The 18,053-nt window shown below is 39.8% G+C and overlaps 1 protein-coding gene and 1 long non-coding RNA gene across 4 annotated transcripts in view; one reads left to right on the top strand and one right to left on the bottom strand.

Moving 5' to 3' along the window:
- Nucleotides 1-3,100, bottom strand: part of LOC141989024 (uncharacterized) — a 97,445-nt gene extending 94,345 nt beyond the window's left edge. Inside the window, exon 1 of the long non-coding RNA XR_012639895.1 lies at nt 2,974-3,100. This is a non-coding gene — a long non-coding RNA (uncharacterized LOC141989024). The remainder of the gene's footprint in view (nt 1-2,973) is intronic.
- The window catches only part of LOC141989023 (uncharacterized), a 69,190-nt gene extending 52,810 nt beyond the window's left edge, over nt 1-16,380 (top strand). For all 3 annotated transcript variants that reach the window (XM_074955248.1, XM_074955246.1, XM_074955247.1), the window contains exons 22-29: nt 365-516; nt 3,202-3,361; nt 6,211-6,363; nt 7,100-7,267; nt 10,760-10,857; nt 13,094-13,228; nt 14,083-14,197; nt 15,202-16,380. In XM_074955248.1, coding sequence (XP_074811349.1) covers nt 365-516; nt 3,202-3,361; nt 6,211-6,363; nt 7,100-7,267; nt 10,760-10,857; nt 13,094-13,228; nt 14,083-14,197; nt 15,202-15,360 — 1,140 coding nt within the window. In that variant the 3' untranslated portion in view covers nt 15,361-16,380. The remainder of the gene's footprint in view (nt 1-364; nt 517-3,201; nt 3,362-6,210; nt 6,364-7,099; nt 7,268-10,759; nt 10,858-13,093; nt 13,229-14,082; nt 14,198-15,201) is intronic.
- The last annotated feature ends 1,673 nt before the right edge of the window (nt 16,381-18,053 follow it).

Below are 18,053 nucleotides of genomic sequence, written 5' to 3'. Positions count from 1 at the left end.
ACAGCATCAATGAGATAAATTGTCTTAAGAGCAATTTGGAAATACTTCAGATGGATAGGGAGTGACTGGTAAACTTTGATTAGATGTGTGATGTAAAGTTCAAAGAAAAATGCAAGGAGTTAGTCTGTCTCTTTGGAGACTTGTGAAGTTTTAATTTACTAATTTAGCAAAATATTAAGAAAAATGCAGGTTGAACAAGAAAAGTACAATTAGAATCAGACTGGTATCTTAGACAACAGGGACGAGTACAAACAAGAGAGGAATGAGAGGAAGCCATGCTTTTACAAATACAGTTTTGGTACTAATAGGGATTTTTCTATCATTAAGATTTTATTCTTGTTTACCAAACCTGTTTTTCACGTAGGCTAAAGAAGGAGCTAGCCTTGCATCTGTTGAGATAGCGAAACTAAAGACTAAGGTAGATGACCTCGAGAGAGCCTTGCATCAGACGAAAGCCTTCCAAGAGGAAACTGAGATACAGATATCATCATACCAGAATGAACTAGCTGGATTAAGGTACAAATATTGGATTGAACAAAAAGTATACGTTGCTTACGTAAAATAATCTTTAGTAGGATACAGTAGACAAAATGAAACAGCCTTATACAATTACCTGACAAAGAAACAAAAAAGGTTTACAGTTCACCAAAAATTGCTATAGAATGGTTTCCATTACGTGTAACATTCTATTTCTGCGCCGTTTTCTTTTGCTCCTCATCAACTTTGTTCCTTTATATCGTGAAATCTTGCTCAACATAAAGGACTCTAATGGGCCTACTTGGGAGCTGAATTTTCTGTCTTGTTTGGTGGCTTTGAGATGTAAAATTTTACTTTGGGTCTCTGTAATTAATGTCTTTACTAGATATATTTCTCCCTAGAAGATTAACCATTAATAATTTCTATGCAAAAGATGCATTTCCCACAAACAGTAGCTGCTCTTGTAAGATGGCTTGAGGTGTTGGAAGGTTTGTAAGCTGTGCAAACTGCTCAGCTCAAGTCATGGTAATACTGAAAGTCAGCCCAGGTTCAGATTTGAGCTGAATCCATTCTGCAGCAGGGGTTCCCTTGAATTTTGTTCACATCTCAAACTTTTGGAAAACTTTTTGGCGCTACATGGTATATGTAAACTTTGGACCTGATCCTTTGGGAACTGAGTGCCCTTCACCTAGATAGAAACCAGAGGGAATTTTTTAAATGGTTAGCACCCCTAAGGAGGCACCCCACTGGATCTGAATGTTTGTTAGGATGCCGGTCAGGGTGTATTTCTAGTTCAAGCCTGTGGGAGAGGACACGTTGAAATTCACAGGGTTTTTTTCTGTCTCTAACTGGCTAAGACTCGTCCATACAATTGGATGTGAGAAATGGATTGGGATGGTTCATTTCAGCAGAAGCCATTTGCACTCTGTGTATCTGAGACTGGTATGCAGTGACCTAGTGCATTTCCCAGCGGTTATTGGAAGCCATCTCATCTTAATGATATTTTGGTTCAAATAAAGGATCTCAGTGTTTTTATAAGAAATAGTTTTTCCTTGAGATTGGAGTTCTCCTGTTGCTGACAAGCTGTGGCCCAACCCCACTTTGGTACTAGTAAATACTCGCCAGCAGACATGAATCTATCAAACCTAATTCTAGCAATGAGATTTAACCACTGGGTGATGTGAATGAAGAGCATTCCAAAGTAACCTGCCCACCAGTTCCCTTACATAGCTCACAAATGACTTTCAATCTTAAGTGGGAAGGGTTTGCACTCCCCTGATGTCGTCCATGACTCTGTCATGCATAGCAGTGTTGCCCAGAGATATTTGTTTCCTTAGTAAAGTGATTTGAGTCTGTATGAAAGTTATCCAGGTCATCAGGATTTCAGTACATTTAAAGTTTAGTAGACGCCTTCATTATGTCTGTCGTGCTGTATGGAGAGGTTCATGACCAAAAGTGCCAATCTTAGGGAAGACTGTCAAAAAGCAAGGCAGATGCCCCAAACTGGTTGTATGTTCGATAATTAGATATCACCAACCCAGTAACAAACATTAACTCCCAAAGTACAAGAATAGTCTTATAATGGAGTCATAAACAATCCCTTCGGACACTCCAGTCCATCTTGCCACCCAAGCAGGCTGGACAGTATGATAAATGGTCATTTACACCAAAGATCACAAAATGCTTAGTTTGTTCCCAGTCCCAAGAGACCAGTCACCTACTCCAGGTAAATCTGTACCTTACTTCTGACACCAAAGACTATGCTTGTAGCCAGTCTTGTGATAAACTAACTAAAGGTTTATTAACAAGGAAAAAGAAATGAAAGAGTTAGTTACAGGTGCAAGCAAGCATCTATACAGAAGTGAGTTTGTCTATGATTCAAAACGTGGTAAAGTTGTAGTAATTTGTCAATTCAAAATGTCTTTCAGGGCTAACCCATGCCAAGCAGCATGGGACCCTTTGCTTATTTTTAGAAATCTTTGCCCCAGACAGCATAAAAGATTCAGTTTCTCCTTGTCAAAGATTTTTATTCCCTCCATTCCAGAGTCTAAACTGATGGGATGAGTTCATGTGTAAGTCTCTCATTCCTGGAGGTAATTAGGAATGCAACCAACAGGGCTTTTCTCTCCTTTGATGCTACACAATACCTCATTTGGCTTTATTGGGTCATGTAGTATGCAAGATGAGCCCTTTACCTTAATTATTCTTTTCCTGTTTATTACATTATACAATTACAGAGGATTACAGTGCAAATACTCAATATAACTACACCATGGGCTAGAGAGGTTATAAGTGAGATCAGTATATGCAGCATCCTGCAATCATTTTATAAAGTCTAAACATCTGCTTATCAACTTAGCATTCACTATCTATTTTGATAGTGCTAACACACAGGTAAGCAAGACTGGTTTCCAGCTGTGCATTTCTAAGTGTTCAGAGAGGCCTGGGGCCATGGCTTGAGCTGACACCTGATCTGCCAGCATCACTATCTCTCACCTTGTCAGCAAAGTATGTGCAGTATGTTTTTCCTTGCCTTGTGCTCTAGGCTTTCTAACAGCAGAAGTCTTTGAAGAGATGGAGCATGGATGTGTATTTTCAGCTACTGATCTGTGAGTGTGTGCACAACATGGAGTTTTTCAAAATCAGTGAGGCCAGCTTCATTCTTCACATTAACTTTTATTCAGTATGTAATAATTAACAGCTCGTTTAATATTTTGTGTTCAGAATGGAGAAAAACCTCCTGCTGACAGAGTCCCAAGCGCTACGAAATCAGTACCAGATGGCTGTTGCAGACAAGGACCGGCAGATTGCAGAATTACAGAAATTACAGCATGAAGTGATTGTTAAGGAATCTGTGTCCATTGATAGCAATTACCCAATCAAGGTAAACCAAACCAAATTTTTTAAAAAAATCAAACAAACAAAAGCACTTGGTCAATTAATATTTTTAATCTTGAAAGCTGTTTCTAGAAAGAGAACTGACAAACTATGAAGTCAGAGCATTGGAGGATAGCAAATATTGTATGTATATTTAAATAAAGCTCAAGGGGTGATCCAGGGATTTACAGATCAATAAGCCTAACATCTGTACCTGGTTGAATCAGTCATTAAAAATAGAATAGTAAAATGTCTGGAGATCATGATATATTGGGTTTCATGGTTTAAGAAAAGGAAAATCATATCTTGTTAATTTGTAAGAGTTCTTTGAATGTCTCAGTAAAGCAGTGGATAAAGGAAAACTAATTGACAAAATTAGACTGTAAAAAAGTCTTTGACAGGGTACCTCACAAAAGTCTACTAAAAAAACGAAGTGTTTATACACACCTAGCACAATGGGGTCTTGGTCCATGACGAGGCTCCTAAGTGCTACAATAATATAAATAATAAATAGTCATGTGGTAAGAAGCAAAGTATTGTCATGGGTCAAAAACTAGTGAAGAAACAGAAAACAAAGAGTTAGTAATAAATGGTTAATTTTTATCTTGGCCAAACATTAACAGTGGGGTGGTTCAAAGTTCTGTGTGAGGTCCAGTGTTACTTAATGTCTTTATTAACGATCTAGAAAGGGGAGTGAGGCGGGAAGGTAGCAAAATTTGCAGATTATACGAAGGTTATTTAGACCAGTCCAGAGAGAAACTTCAGAGAGAGCTAACCAAATTAGGTGAATGGGCGACACAATGGCAGATGAAGTTCTGTGCTGATAAATGCAGAATAATGCACATTGGAGAGAAAATATGAAATTAGTTTTCCATCTTACAGGATTCTGAATTAACTGTATCAAATCAAGAATAACCTGGTTGTCATTGTGAACAGCTCAATTAAGAGCTCTGCTCATTGGGCTGTTGAGGACAGAAAAACTAACAAGATGCTAGGATGCATAAGGAAGGAGATGGAGAATGATAGTGAAAATATTACCATATCTTTATATAAATCAGTGGTCTGTGGCCTCATCTGGAATATCGTGTGCAGTATTGGTCACCCCATCTCATAAAGGATGTTGCAGAGCTAAAGAGGGTGATAGTAATGATCAAAGGCGTTGCTCTTAGGAAGAGAGATTGAGAAGAATGAGATTGTTTGCATAAGAAAAGAAACAAATAGGAGGGAACATGATAAAAGTATATAAAATAATGAATGGTATACAGAAGTAAATCAGGAGCTTCTGTTCTCCCTTCTCATGCCCCAAGAACAAGGGGACATCCAGTGAAATTTAAAAGGTGGCAAATTCTGTTTCACACAAAATTTAGTTAAGTTGAGAAACTCATTGCTACACTCTGTTATTGAGGCCAAAATACTTAGCAAAATTCCAAAAGGGATTGGTCATTTATATGGATTACAAGAACATCTAGAGCTATAAATATTAACAAATGTTGGAAGGGATATTAAACCTCATGTTTCAGGGTGTAAGCCAATCTCTAATTGTTGGAAATCAGGCAGAGACCAGTTGTGAGGGGAAAATTATCCCACATGTGTCCAATGCAAAGTTTCTTACACCTTCCTCTGAAGTATCTGGTAGTGACTGCTGTTGCAGACAGAATACAGAACTAGATGGACCATGGATCTCATCTAGTCTGGTAATTCTTCTGTTCCTCAGATCTTGTGTATGAACAATAACGATCTAAGGAAAAGTGTGATTTTAACCTAATGTCATCTTTGATGTTTCTGACCCAAAGGAAAGTTGGAGTAGGTTAACCTTCTAATTTGGCTAATGACAATAAGAGTTAGTATCCAAGATTAAGACTATTGTATGCTAACCATTTCCGATCATCAAATCATGAGTAATGCGAAAAACATTCTAACAGTGATGATTGCTGGAGTCTGGAATAGTATCTTGAAGGAAGTGGTAGAAGGCCTATTGTATGATTATATATGTAAAACTGGTACTAGAAATGATAGGTAGGACACTGCCCTTCATTGTTGGAGTTGGATAGGATTGTAGACTAGCAGGCCAAATAGAGATGGACACGGCTCAACTTCTATGATACGGTGTAATGAGTGATGGTGTATTTTTGTAAAGGGATACTATCTGCTTTAAATGCATACTTCCAAAATAACCACCTTTCTTTATCAGTGTTACTAAAAACGGATAGAACTTTAAAAATGCTTTTGTTCATATTCTGCGTTTTGCTTCACTTAGACGCTTAAAATCAGTGAAGTTAGTCTCATTTGTTTAGAGTCATTTTCTCTTCATCTTCTCAGTGTCGCAATGGGTGGATTGGAAACACCAGTGGGATGTTAGTTTATGTCAGTGTTCCCCAAACATTTTTGTGTTGAACCCCTCCTTACACGTAATAGAACCTGTCTGCGCCACACCCGAGAGCAGAGCCATGGTCAGGGCTGGGGCTGTGGTCAGGAGTGGGGCTGAAGGCCACAGCTGGGGCTGTGGTTGGAGCTGTGGCTGGGGCCAGGAGCAGAGCTGTCACTGGGGGTGGGGCCAGAATGGAGCTGGGGGCAGAGCGGGGCTGGGTGGCACTCCCTCCATGCCCACTCCTCCCAACCCCCCGTGGGGTTGGCCTGGGCCCCCTTGCGGGGGTAGAGGGGGGGTGCCCCACAGTTTGGGGACCACTGGTTTATGTAAATAAAGAGTTTTCATTGGAAACTTGGGACAGGCTTGTGAAAGGGAAATAATAATGGGACTGTAGACATCACTGATTTAAAATGTGTGTTAAAACAATGGATTATATATCATTATCAATTTCTGTAGATTTAACCTTGACTTTTTGGGTGGTGTTTAAGCCATTAGAAACAGCCACTCTGGTCGGAAGTACGAACAGTCCTGAGCAAGTGAAACATCTTTTAGTTGAAAGGAGCCAGCTTCAGAATGAACTGCAACGCTGTCTTCAGGAGATGCACCAGAGGGAGCTGCGTTTCCAGCAGATGAACTCAAAGGTAGGGAAGGAGATAGTTGTGACTCCTCTGGATAAATGTGGAGCATAGCTAATGTTAATATAGAAATATTTTCATCTACCTGAATCTGGGAAGAGGACATATTTAATTTGTATACTGTGTGTTTATATTGCTACAACATTAGATCACACAACATAATTGGCTCAGAGTGGAACTGATAAGCTAAAAATCTAGAATATCTTTGAACTATAGCTGTTGTTTGACTGAGGCAGGTCCACTTGACCCCACAGTTTGCAATGCAGAAGTTGCAGCAAAAAAACTATATCACATTCAAAGCAAAAAAGACTACAGTTAAGACGGGATCAGTGGAAATTCCTCCACACTTAGTACGGTATTTGAGCCATATTGTGTCAAATTTTCAAAGTACCTTAAAAATGCATCCATAAAATTAGCAGGTAAATCCAGTTGCAATTATAAATCAGGCAAACATGTATGCACAAGCAGTTGTGTGTGAAATTTTCTATCTTGCACCATTTTGTGAGCAAAACTCTATTTGTACATGTATGTTTATAGATGATCTTTGGAAAAGGATCCCTTTAAAATCTTTCTTTTGTTTTCTTTTGAAAATTGTCAACCTGTGTCTTTGCCATCACACTGTCTGTTGATGCACGTTTTTCAGCCTATGTACAATTGCTCTTAACTATAAATCTCATCTCTACAGTATATCTCTTTAGAGAGAGAATTCTTAGCTTTGTTTTGAAAGGCTGAATTGTTTCAGGTAATCCATTCAGTAGAAGAGAATGCTGTATTGTCTGCCCAGTTGAAGACAGTATCCCAGACTCTAAGAGAGAATCAACTGCGTTACACTGATCTGCAAAATCGTTATTTCAGACTTGAAAGGGAATACCAGACAGTGCAAGTTAGTTCCTTCCAAGATACTGCTCAGGTAAAGTGAACATAGTAAGGTTTTTTTCTCTCTGCTATCTTTTTAGTCTCATGACCCAACTCCTGATTTTAAAGGGTTGTGATCTTTCCTACTTCTCCTCTAGTGCAGAGGTGGGCAAACTACTGCCCATGGGCCACATGGCCTGCGGGACCCTCCTGCCTGGCCCCTGAGCTCCTGCCCCGGGAGGCTGTCCCCTGGCCCCTCCCCTGCTGTTCTCCCTCCCCCACAGCCTCACCTCGCTCTGCCACCAGTGCAACGCTCTGGGTGGCAGGGCTGTGAGCTCCTGGGGCAGTGCAGCTGCAGAGCCCGGCCTGCCCCGGTGCTCTGTGCTGCATGGTGGTGGCAGCGGAGTGGCCCCGCTCCAGCCGGGCGGTGTGGCTGTAGTGCCGCCAGCCACCAGTGCTCCAGGCAGCACAGTAGGGGGGAAGGGAGCGGGCTGTGGAGGGGTTGGATAGAGGGCAGGGGAGTTTGGGGTGGTGGTCAGAGGGCAGGGGTGTGGATATGGGTTGGGGCGGGAACAGGGGGTTGTATGGGGGCAGAGGTCCCAGGGGGGCAGTCAGGAAGGAGTGGGGGTTGGATGGGGCAGCAGAGGGCAGTCAGAGGACAGGGAGAAGGGGTGGTTGGATGGAGCAGTGGTCCCGGGGGGGGGCAGTAAGGAATGAGAGGTCTGGTTGGATGGGGCGGTCAGAGGACAGGGAGAAGAGGTGGTTGGATGGGGCAGGGGTCCCAGGGGAGCAGTCAGAAATGAGAGGAGGGGTTGGATGGGGTGGGGGTCCGGGTGCGGTCAGGGGGGTTGGATGGGGCAGGAGTCCCGGGGGGGGTGGCGGATAGGAGGTGGGGGCTGGGCCACGACCCCCTCCCCTAACCAGCCTTCCATACAATTTCCAAAACCCGATGCGGCTCTCGGGCCAAAAAGTTTGCCCGCGCCTGCTGTAGTGTTTAATGTGATGTAAACCGCTCATATGGTATTGGTATTTTTGCTGGTTCATGTTTCAGTTATGAGGTAAGGAAAATAGCGCTCTTGTTTTTGTAGCGATATGCAGCTTTACTTACTGTCACTGGAACTTGATTTCTCTTGTTAGGGTTCACAGATTTACTTGTCTTCGTAATTGTAAACTGTTTCCATGCTACAGACAGTTTTTTTTTTTTTTTTTTTTTTTTAACCAATGCAAGTTCTGTCTCTGGAGTGTTTAAAGGAATGGATCCTATGATTTTTATCTCATTTAAAGAGCAGGCTGCAGCAAGTCCCCTGAAAAGCTAGCTGCCAAATAGATGACCTGTGTGGGAAAGTGGTGGAGATGATGTTGATAAAAGCAATGTTGAAGGAGTCATACACTTAGCCTCTATTGCACTTGTATCGTATCATATCATGGATCATCTAAGACTGATCTTAGAATGAGCACTATCATAGCCAACTTTGGCTAAACTTACCTATGAATGTGCTAATGTGTTTTTGAGCAGTGTGACATGCCATTTCTAATCAGTCCCTTTGGCATTCTGATTAGGCCTTCATTTTGCACTGGGATGTGACAAAAGTAGATAATTGGATAATGATGTCTGGGGCTCTAGCTTTGTCACCTTTGTAGGATGCTAAGGGTAATGCGTATGGAAATTATGAAAAGTCAGATCTGTTTTGTGCTAACTGAACGACATTTGCAGAGCCAGCCTTTTAAATTTCTTTTTTGATCAACATGTTGGTACCCTTTGTCATCTTTTGCATACATATATATATTGGGACATTCAAGGGTACCCACGGCTGTGAGGCAACTCCCCACTACCAGCCTTTAGCATGAAGTGGTCTTGTCTGTGCCTGCTGTAGCTCAGCTCCTTGAAACTAACATTCTTTGGCAACACAAGCACTGACTTCCAGGTCTCCACAGACCTTGCTGTCTCTGTGCTGGCTAGGGATAGGCACACGCCAACTCTGGTGCTCAGAGCATTCCCTGCAGTATCCAGCCCTTAACCCTGGACACTCACAGAAATTACCAGGTTGCTATCTCAAGGGGCTAGAGTACACAGCGGCTTGTTTGTCAACTGAGGATCAGCTCGTGAACATCACAGCGGTGAGATATATTTATAATGAAAACAATCATAAGTTTATTATCAAAAGCTAAGATTTAGAGAGCGCAAGTAAGGATAATAACGGAAACAGGTTACATATAAAACAAATCAATATATGCTTTCTAGAGACTAAACTTTAACAGGTTAACCGTCTGTCTAAAGAAGTCTGTTCTCACCTAAAGCATTCTCCCAGTGTTTCCAACCAATATGGCTGGGAACCTTCTTTCGTGAATGCAAAAAAGCTCTGTTCGTTTTTGTTTCCTCGGTGAAGGAGCAAATGGTATCCTTTTTCCTTCTCCTTATATCCCCCAAAGTCCATTGCTTTTGTCCCCAGAGTAAGGATGATCCCCTGTGGTTCATTCTTTAGTTTGCTGACTCCATGTTGGTTTCATGTCCTCATGTTGACATTGTATGAAAATGGGGCTTCCTTTGTATTGACCAACAATGCTTAATTTACTTGTGAACTGAGGCAGGCAGGTGAATATACATGTTTTGTGTGGAAGAAACCTGTTCGTAAACTTTTCCTTGATTCACACATTTTTACAAACCTATTTTGTGTGTGTGAGTGATTTAGAAGTATATTTTCTCTTGTGTGTGTCTGTAGATGTCCACGTGCACATATAACTTCTTACATGTATTTGTACATGAATCTCACACCGATATTAATGACCATTGTGATCTTGGCTTTATTTAAGATCTCAAATGATATTCTTTATAGACAACTGCTATGAAAGCAGTGTGCTAGGTGTAGTGAGATTGTCAGACCTGGTAGGAGTTGCTGTTATAGAACAGTGAACACTTTGCCAGCTGTACCTGTAGGCCTCTTTTGCACTTATGACGTTTCAGTTCTCCTGCTTTCCTGTTCTTAACAAACATTGCCTTAAAGCTTTGAAGGGTGCCTTACCACCATCTCTTTTTTTTTTTTTTTTTGAACTAGTCATCCTGCACTACCTTCCTGGTTTATTGGTAGGGATCCCTTAGTGTAAACCCACCATGTCTGTCCTTTTGTGTGTCTGCAGTGTGCTGCTGATCCCCTGCTCACTGAAGGACTTTCTTTGGGGGTTGTTTTAAGACTTTCTCTCTGTTTTGTAGAAGTGTTCAGCCTGCTCACTCACCCCATTTATTTATTCACATGCGGAAATCCCCGGAGGCTAAACAATAAATGTGCAAATGGAGGTCATGGAATCTTTGAGTCTTGTGGCTTGCATAGGAAATGTCCTCCTGGCAGCAAAGAAAAGACTCGGTTTGTATACACATTTGGGATGTTGTAACCCCAGAATCTGAGGATTAAATGGCAGAATATCAGATACAAACACCACTAAGTTGTGGAACTAATTTTTTTCAACTGGCAGAACAGATTTTGTAACTGGAAACATGGTCAGCAGGTTCTTATTTTTTAAAAGTATTATTTTAATATTTTATATTTTCTAGGCTGAAACTAGAGCAGAAGTTCCCCCAGGAGCTCCGCAAGAGAGAGCTGCGGTTATTGTTGAAATAGACAATATGGAACTAAATGAACTCAGAAAAAGGTCAGGATTGATGACATCAATTTATGATGGGTTTTTTTTCTTGTTTATGCCAATGCTACTTCTGCTCTACTGCTTCACACTCCTGTTTCTGTGCAAGGCTGTTTTTGGAAGATAAAATTGATGTTTAAGAAAGGGAATGTTTACAGTGAATTTATCAGAGAGGAAGGATGGTCCAGTGGTTAGGGTGCTGACCTAGGATATGGGAGACCCAGGTTCTATTTGCTTCTCCGCCACAGACTTCTGTGTGACCTTGCCACCTCTGTGCCTTGTTCTCCATCTGCAAAATGAGGATAATAATGATTCCCTATGTCACAGGGATGTTTAGGATAATTACATTAAAAAGATTGTGAATCATAGGACTAGAGGGACCTTGAGAGGTCATCTAGTCTAGTCCCCAGGTCTCATTATTATCTAGACCATCCCAAACAGGTGTTTGTCTAACCTGCTCTTATAAACCTTCAATGATAGAAATTCCACAATCTCTGTAGGCAGTTTATTCCAGTGCTTAACCACCAAATTTTTCCTAATGTCCAACCTAAACCTCCCTTGCTGCAATTTAAGCCCACTGCTTCTTGTCCTATCCTCGGAGGTTAAGAAGAACAATTTTTTCTCCCTCCTCCTTGTAATAACCTTTATGTACTTGAAAACTGTTATCATGTCCCTTATCAGTCTACTCTTTTCCAGACTAAACAAACCCAATTTTGTCAGTCTTCCCTCATAGGTCATGTTTTCTAGATCTTTAATCATTTTTGTTGCTCTTCTTTGGACTTTCTCCAGTTTGGCCACATCTTTCCTGAAATGTGGTGCCCAAAACTGGACACACTACTCTACTTGAGGCCTAATCAGCGTGGAATAGAGTGGAAGAATTACTTTGCTTGTCTTGCTTACAATACTAATACGGAATGATTGCTTTTTTGTGCAACAGTGTTACACTGTTAACTCATATTTAGCTTGTGGTCCGCTGTGACTCCCAGATCCCTTTCCTCAGTACTCCTTCCTAGGCAGTCATTTCTCATTTTGTATGTGCGCAACTGATTGTTCCTTCCTAATTGGAGTACTTTGCATTTCTCCTTATTGAATTTTATCCTGTTTATTCAGATCATTTCTCCAGTTTGTCTAGATCATTTTGAATTATAATTATAAGCACTTTGAGATCTACTGATAAGCGTATATAAGAAATAGGAATTATTAAGAGTGTAATTGAATTAACAGTCTTAAATGTGAAAAAAAATTGAGGTATATTTGGTGATATTTTATTTTTAAAATCAGACCTGTCGTACTCATGTTATGAGTGACTTGACTTTGACTCTGACTCTGGGCAATAATGGATTTTTCAGTTAGTTGGTAATTCCAAAAAATGTACAAAATGTTTTGGTTTTTGTTTTGTTTTTTTTTTTTTTACCCCAGGTCAAACTGAAAAGGAAATTTTTGAAATTTCTGGGAAATTAAAACAATTTTTTTTTGGAATCAGGTCAAAACTGAGCATTTTGGTTCAATTTTGGGGATTTTGACGAGCTAACGAGAACTAGATTCACAGAAAGGCTAGGGAAATGAGGAGGAGGAGGAGTCCTCCTTTGTAATCTTTAGGCCAGTGGTTAGGAATCTTTCTTGGGATGTAAGAGAAACCCAGGCTTGATTCCTCCCTTTGCCTGATAGTGGACAAGGGATTTGCAGTTGGGTCACAGGAGAGTGCCTAGCCACTGGACTATGGGATATTCTGGTGTGAGTCTTTCTCAGTCTCTCCTGTGGAAGTTGTTCCACTGTTCATAAATAATTAGTCATTGGAGCAGGGACATGAACCTGGCTCTCCCACTTCTTTAGAGAGTGCCCTAACCACTGTGCTATAGAGTCATTCCCACTCTTTTTCCCTGGCCCAGTGACTGAATTGCCTTATGAAAGAACCACTTCCCAGCCACTTTGACTCTGGTCCTCCTTTGCTTTTGTCAAAATACGTGAAATCAGAGAAATTTTGAGTCTGGTCAGAACAAAATATTTTAACGTTACAGAAACATTTTGAGTGTTTTGGTTGCTTGAAACTATTCAGCAAACTCAACATGAATTTGTGATTAGTTTTGGGTAAGCCGAGACTGGTGAAATATTTTCCTGAAAAATGCAATCTCTAGTTAGCATACCTGAACTGCTGTAATAGATACAAGTAAATTACATAAAAAGATGATCAGGAAATTTAATCTTCCTTTCTGTGCTTAAATTGATTTAGTATTTGCATTTGCCATAGGCTTGCAGAGAGACAGCAGCAGTATGATTCAGTACAACAGGCCCTGTTGCAACTGACAGAAACGCTGTCAGAAGAAAGGAGTAGGAGAGAAGCTGCAGAAGATGCCTTAAGACTCACTGAGGAACAATGTAAAAGGTTGGAGATGCTTGCACAATATTTTTCCCTTTTCAGACCATATGAGCCGACCATACAATTGGAGCCATGCAGCAAACCCTTATGTTCGCAGGGAATGTCTTTGAAATCAGCAGGCGGGGGAGCTCCACATGGGCACAGAGATTCATTCCTATGGATCTAATTGTAATCAGGGCCTAAACGACCAATTGCAGGTTTTTTCCTCTTGGAAGAATGTAAGAATTTTCCTTCTGAGTTACTGTGGCTGATGTTAATACTGAGTGTCTAGTGTGTCTAAAAATTTTAGCTTGAAGTTTTTATTTGTTGTTTGCCACTGTTTTTTAGTGATGTTAGTGATGAAAAATGTTGGATTTTCGTGGCTAGGCACAGAACCAGTTTGACAGCAGTGAAAACTTCTACCGCAAATTGCTGGGTCTTTGTGCTGATCTAAATTAAAAAATGTCTACCAATTTCCTAGCTGAACTCACTAGTCAGTAATGTTTTCTCCCCTTGAATTAGCAGAGTATTCCACGTATAACAGATTTTATACATACACTCAGAGAGATATAGCCATATATTAATTACATCCAAATAAATAAAATCACCATCCTAATTTGAGAAGTACTAAATAATCAGCTAGAGAGAAGAAAAGAAAGTTAGGGTTAGTATGAATAAGTAAAACATCCAGAATCAAAAAGAGAAACTGAAAAAGACACGACAAATAGTTTCCTTTTTGTTTTCTTTACCAAAAGCAGTAAGCACTAGTTGAGCTGTACAAAAGAATGTTTCTGTAGGTAGATGATAATTGATAATGGTATTTCTAAAGAGTAGATAACTCAGTAATTTTTCCCCCTGCCTTTTCAATTTCTTTTCTCTAGACTTGAAATGAGTAGTTACAGGTCTGTACCTAGAGAATACACTGTTCAGATGGAGTCTGATGAGGAAAGAGAGGCTTTGATCATCAATCCTAGCGAACACATTGTTGTACGTAAGGTAAGGAAATGTGTAACCTTGAAGAAATTCTGAGTCGTAAGTTGCCTAAAAATGGGTGCTCACATTGTACACCTCCAGTTGCAAATGGCTGAGAGAACGGGGAAGTCTTTTCTCTTCAAATTCTTTTAATTAAATCATATTTTAAATAAATAACCCAAAAGAATGGAGCAGTAAACTACATGTGCGCTGAAATGAATAATAAAAGAGTAAAACTGCAAACAACTAAACACATTGGGCCAGATCCTGAGCTGGTACAAATCATCATAGCTCCTTTGACTTCATTTATTCTAGCTGAGGATCTGCCCATTGTATGTGTAAACATTCCCAGGTGAGAGATAGCTGTTGTAAATATGTGTATCTGGAGGTAGTCTTTTCAAGGGATGAACTAGAAGAGAAATATTACAGGTTTGTGGGAATGTAATGAATTTACTGAATATATTTTTGAATCAAACACCTGAAATCGGCCAGCATCTCCCTCTGTACTAAAAATCAAACATCTAAGATACATCTTTTATAGTGCCCAGAGATCATGGTAATGGGCATACTCTGGAGAGATGCATATGTGTACGTTCAAAATGTCAGTAAAATATTGAAAATAAAACAGTATGTTTGACTTTACCTTTCAGTGTTATGCTGTGTTATGGATGGTAACCTGTACTTTCATGCAAACATCAATTAAATAAAATGTATACCGTTTATGTATATTTTGGGTGTATATTGGATATTTACATGTATTATATAAATTGTGTGTGTGCATATAATTTTGTCTATATCTCTGCTCTGTGTATGTAATTAAATATTACACTCATCCTGTAGCTTCTTTCCCCTCCCCCCCTTATCTTTTGTAATTGCTCCATTCTTTTCCCCACGAATCCCTTATTTTAATGCCATGTGTGCAGACCCAGTTGGAAGGATTACAGTACTTCACAAATCTACAGTATAATGAGAGCTTCTCTTGCATCTTTTCTGATGATTATTTATTTGAAGTTGTTTGTTTCCTGCAGATGAAAGGAGGAGCCCTTTCTTTCAAAAGATGGCTTCGAGGGCGAAGCCTTTACTGCTCCAAGCTGCTGACCTCCAGAGCAAAATCCCGCTATTTATTCCTCACATACTTGGTGACACTACATGTTGTTGTTTTTCTGTGCCTCACTGGCATTCTCTAAATGCATCGCAATTGCTGGGTAAATTATTTTCTTTTAGATAATGGTGTGCCAACTCAAGATAATGGACTTTTCACATGCTGTTGTTAAACTATGCACTGGACACAGTTGTATATATCCTCATTACAATATGTGCATTTTGAGCTTCTTGTAAGAAGTTTCTATATATCACGGTTACTCCAAAGTTGACTTGAATTGCTCATTAACAATGGAATATTATATTTGCTAAAGAGAAGATATTCCCCTTCAGTGCAACCTATAAAGAAACTGCTGCATTATATTGTTTGGGAATATATAATAATTGAATACTATTGAATTGGGTTGTAAATGGTATCTTTTCTATATAAATTTTATTTTAAGAAAATTACACTATAAATTTTAAAGGAATATCAACTATTACTGTTTATTAGCTTCTTGTAAAGAAGCTTTACAGAGTGCAATAAAAGAAAAAAGCTGGATTCATTGTGGGTTTCTCTACTGGAAATAAAACTTTAAGAACTGAACTCTGCTCTGTGGGTGTGTGAAGAGTAAATACCTGTAATTGTCTGTGTTATTGCTAACAGGATGCACAATTTTGTAATTATATTAACGAGAAAAGGCTGACAGCTAACAACAAGGAGAACTTTGACATTAGGAGTTTGAATATAGAATCAAAATTAAGACATTTCTCCTTTGCTTTTAGCCAGATCACATCACTTCAAATGGCAGTTGCTCTAACCTATCTCAGTTAGCTGAATTACTGTTACTTTTGCTTGTTATACTAGCTTCTGGCACCCCCAGTCAGGATCAGGCTCCACTGCACACTTAGGAGTCGCATCCCTGTAGGGCTCTGGATTCCTGGCTTTTGAAGTTTTCTTATGTTCTCTTAAACCTTTCGATAAATAGGTTGTGTTCATGCACACATTTCAGAACATTTCTTCTAATTCAGTTAAGTGAGAAGCACATAATACATTTTCAAGTGAGTGGTGCGGCGACATACTTTCAGCTGTTTCCTGTATGAGCATAATGAAGCATCTTGTATAAAAATATGCATGCTTTGTTATAATGTACACTGAAGTTGAGTGAAATTTTCTGAGTCCAAAAATATATTTATTTTTTTGTGAAGGAGAGACTGCTAATGCTGTGACCTGATGATTACTATGTAATGGAGTTTTGCATTATTTTACCAGTGATTTAAGCTGTAACACATTATCTGTAGCAGAGTAGTTCACTTTCTGAACCTGTTTTTAGCAAAGAACAGGTTCCTGTGTATGAGAAATGTAAATGGGACATTAATATCAGTTGAGGCTTTAGCTGGGATCACAAAAGTCCTTTAATGTAGTATTCCATGCTGGATGTTAAAGTCTTGGAGATGTAGTTTTTTAAACACCGGGTGACCCATCAAAATCAGATTAATTTCTTTTTTGGCAAATATGATTCTTTTTCTTCAGGTTTTACCACCAAAGGCTGCTGTCCTGCTACTTTTTTGGCCGTTTTTCTTCAGTTCATTAAATGTTCTTATCTTTTCATCAGATACATTATGCTGCTTGCTCCATACATTATTTATAGAATCATTTTTAATTAGAGCCAGAATACGATATTGGTGCACTTTCAGTCAGCTTGATAGTGATAGCAATTTTATTTGTGTTTGTATGCACTCTAATTACATATGACACACAATACAGGTTTCAGAGTAGCAATACAGGTTAAAGTTTCAGTGAAAGCCAGAAAACTAATTAGCTGAGGCCATGCTTTTTGCCATACACAAATATTTATCTGATCCAGAAGAGCTATGTTAAAGACGTGATTCCCATTGAAAGAGCCACATTAGAAAAAGGTTAGCTGATCAAATGACGTTGTTAAAAAGGAGTAAATTGTGGTCACCTTAACTTTCCTCCTAAGGATCACAGAGGAGTGCTTGCAGTTGGGGAAGGCTGTCTAAGTGAGCTCTAACTGTGTGATTTGTCACATTCTGGGGTGCAGTTCAGACCAGTGAGAGATTGTGTCACTGTATTACAACCATGAGTGCCCCAAAATGCTTCTGCTCCCTGCCTGTGGGGGGACACACAACCAGCATGCACTTCATGTTCTGTATACTGTACACCTGACTCAACACTTTGAATCTAACAGCCTGTCAGCAGTTATCACAAACATGCTCATGTCTTACCAGACTTGGTTAATATTAGCAGTGACCCCAACACACTCCCAGTCCCCAGTGTTCCCAAAACCATGGGCTCTGCAGTGTGCAGCCCTCTCCTGGACAGCTCAGAGAAATAATAGTTTGCTTATTCCTTTAAAGAGACAAAAGCACATTGTAGCTTTCTAACTTACAACTGGGTCAGATGCACCCTTCCTTGTAAACACTCCACTGCATAGTAAAAATAAAACAAATTTATTAACACTAGGACATAGGTTAAGTGATGCCAAGAAATAGAAGTAGAGAAGGTTACAAGCAAGTAGAAGTGAAAAAGCACATCTAAAAGTCTAAAGCTTAATCCAGCAAGGTACAGGGTTTGTTTAAGATGGTTTCTCTCCCTCTCTCTCTCTCTCTGTCACCAATTTTCCTTCTTCCCACCCCTGGCTTTCCCTCAGTTAGGATCTTCCACAGAAATACAAGGTGCTGGCTTCCCTTGTCTTACTAAATGAAATATCTGTATAGGCTTCTTACCTATGTTCCATTTCCAGAGTTTTAAAACTCCTCCCACCCCCATTAAAGG

Source organism: Natator depressus, chromosome 6 (assembly GCF_965152275.1).
Source record: "Natator depressus isolate rNatDep1 chromosome 6, rNatDep2.hap1, whole genome shotgun sequence".
In the NCBI taxonomy this organism is placed as follows: Eukaryota; Metazoa; Chordata; order Testudines; family Cheloniidae; genus Natator; species Natator depressus.
Note: the sequence above shows the minus strand (reverse complement) of the source record. Positions and strands in the feature narration are given on the sequence as shown.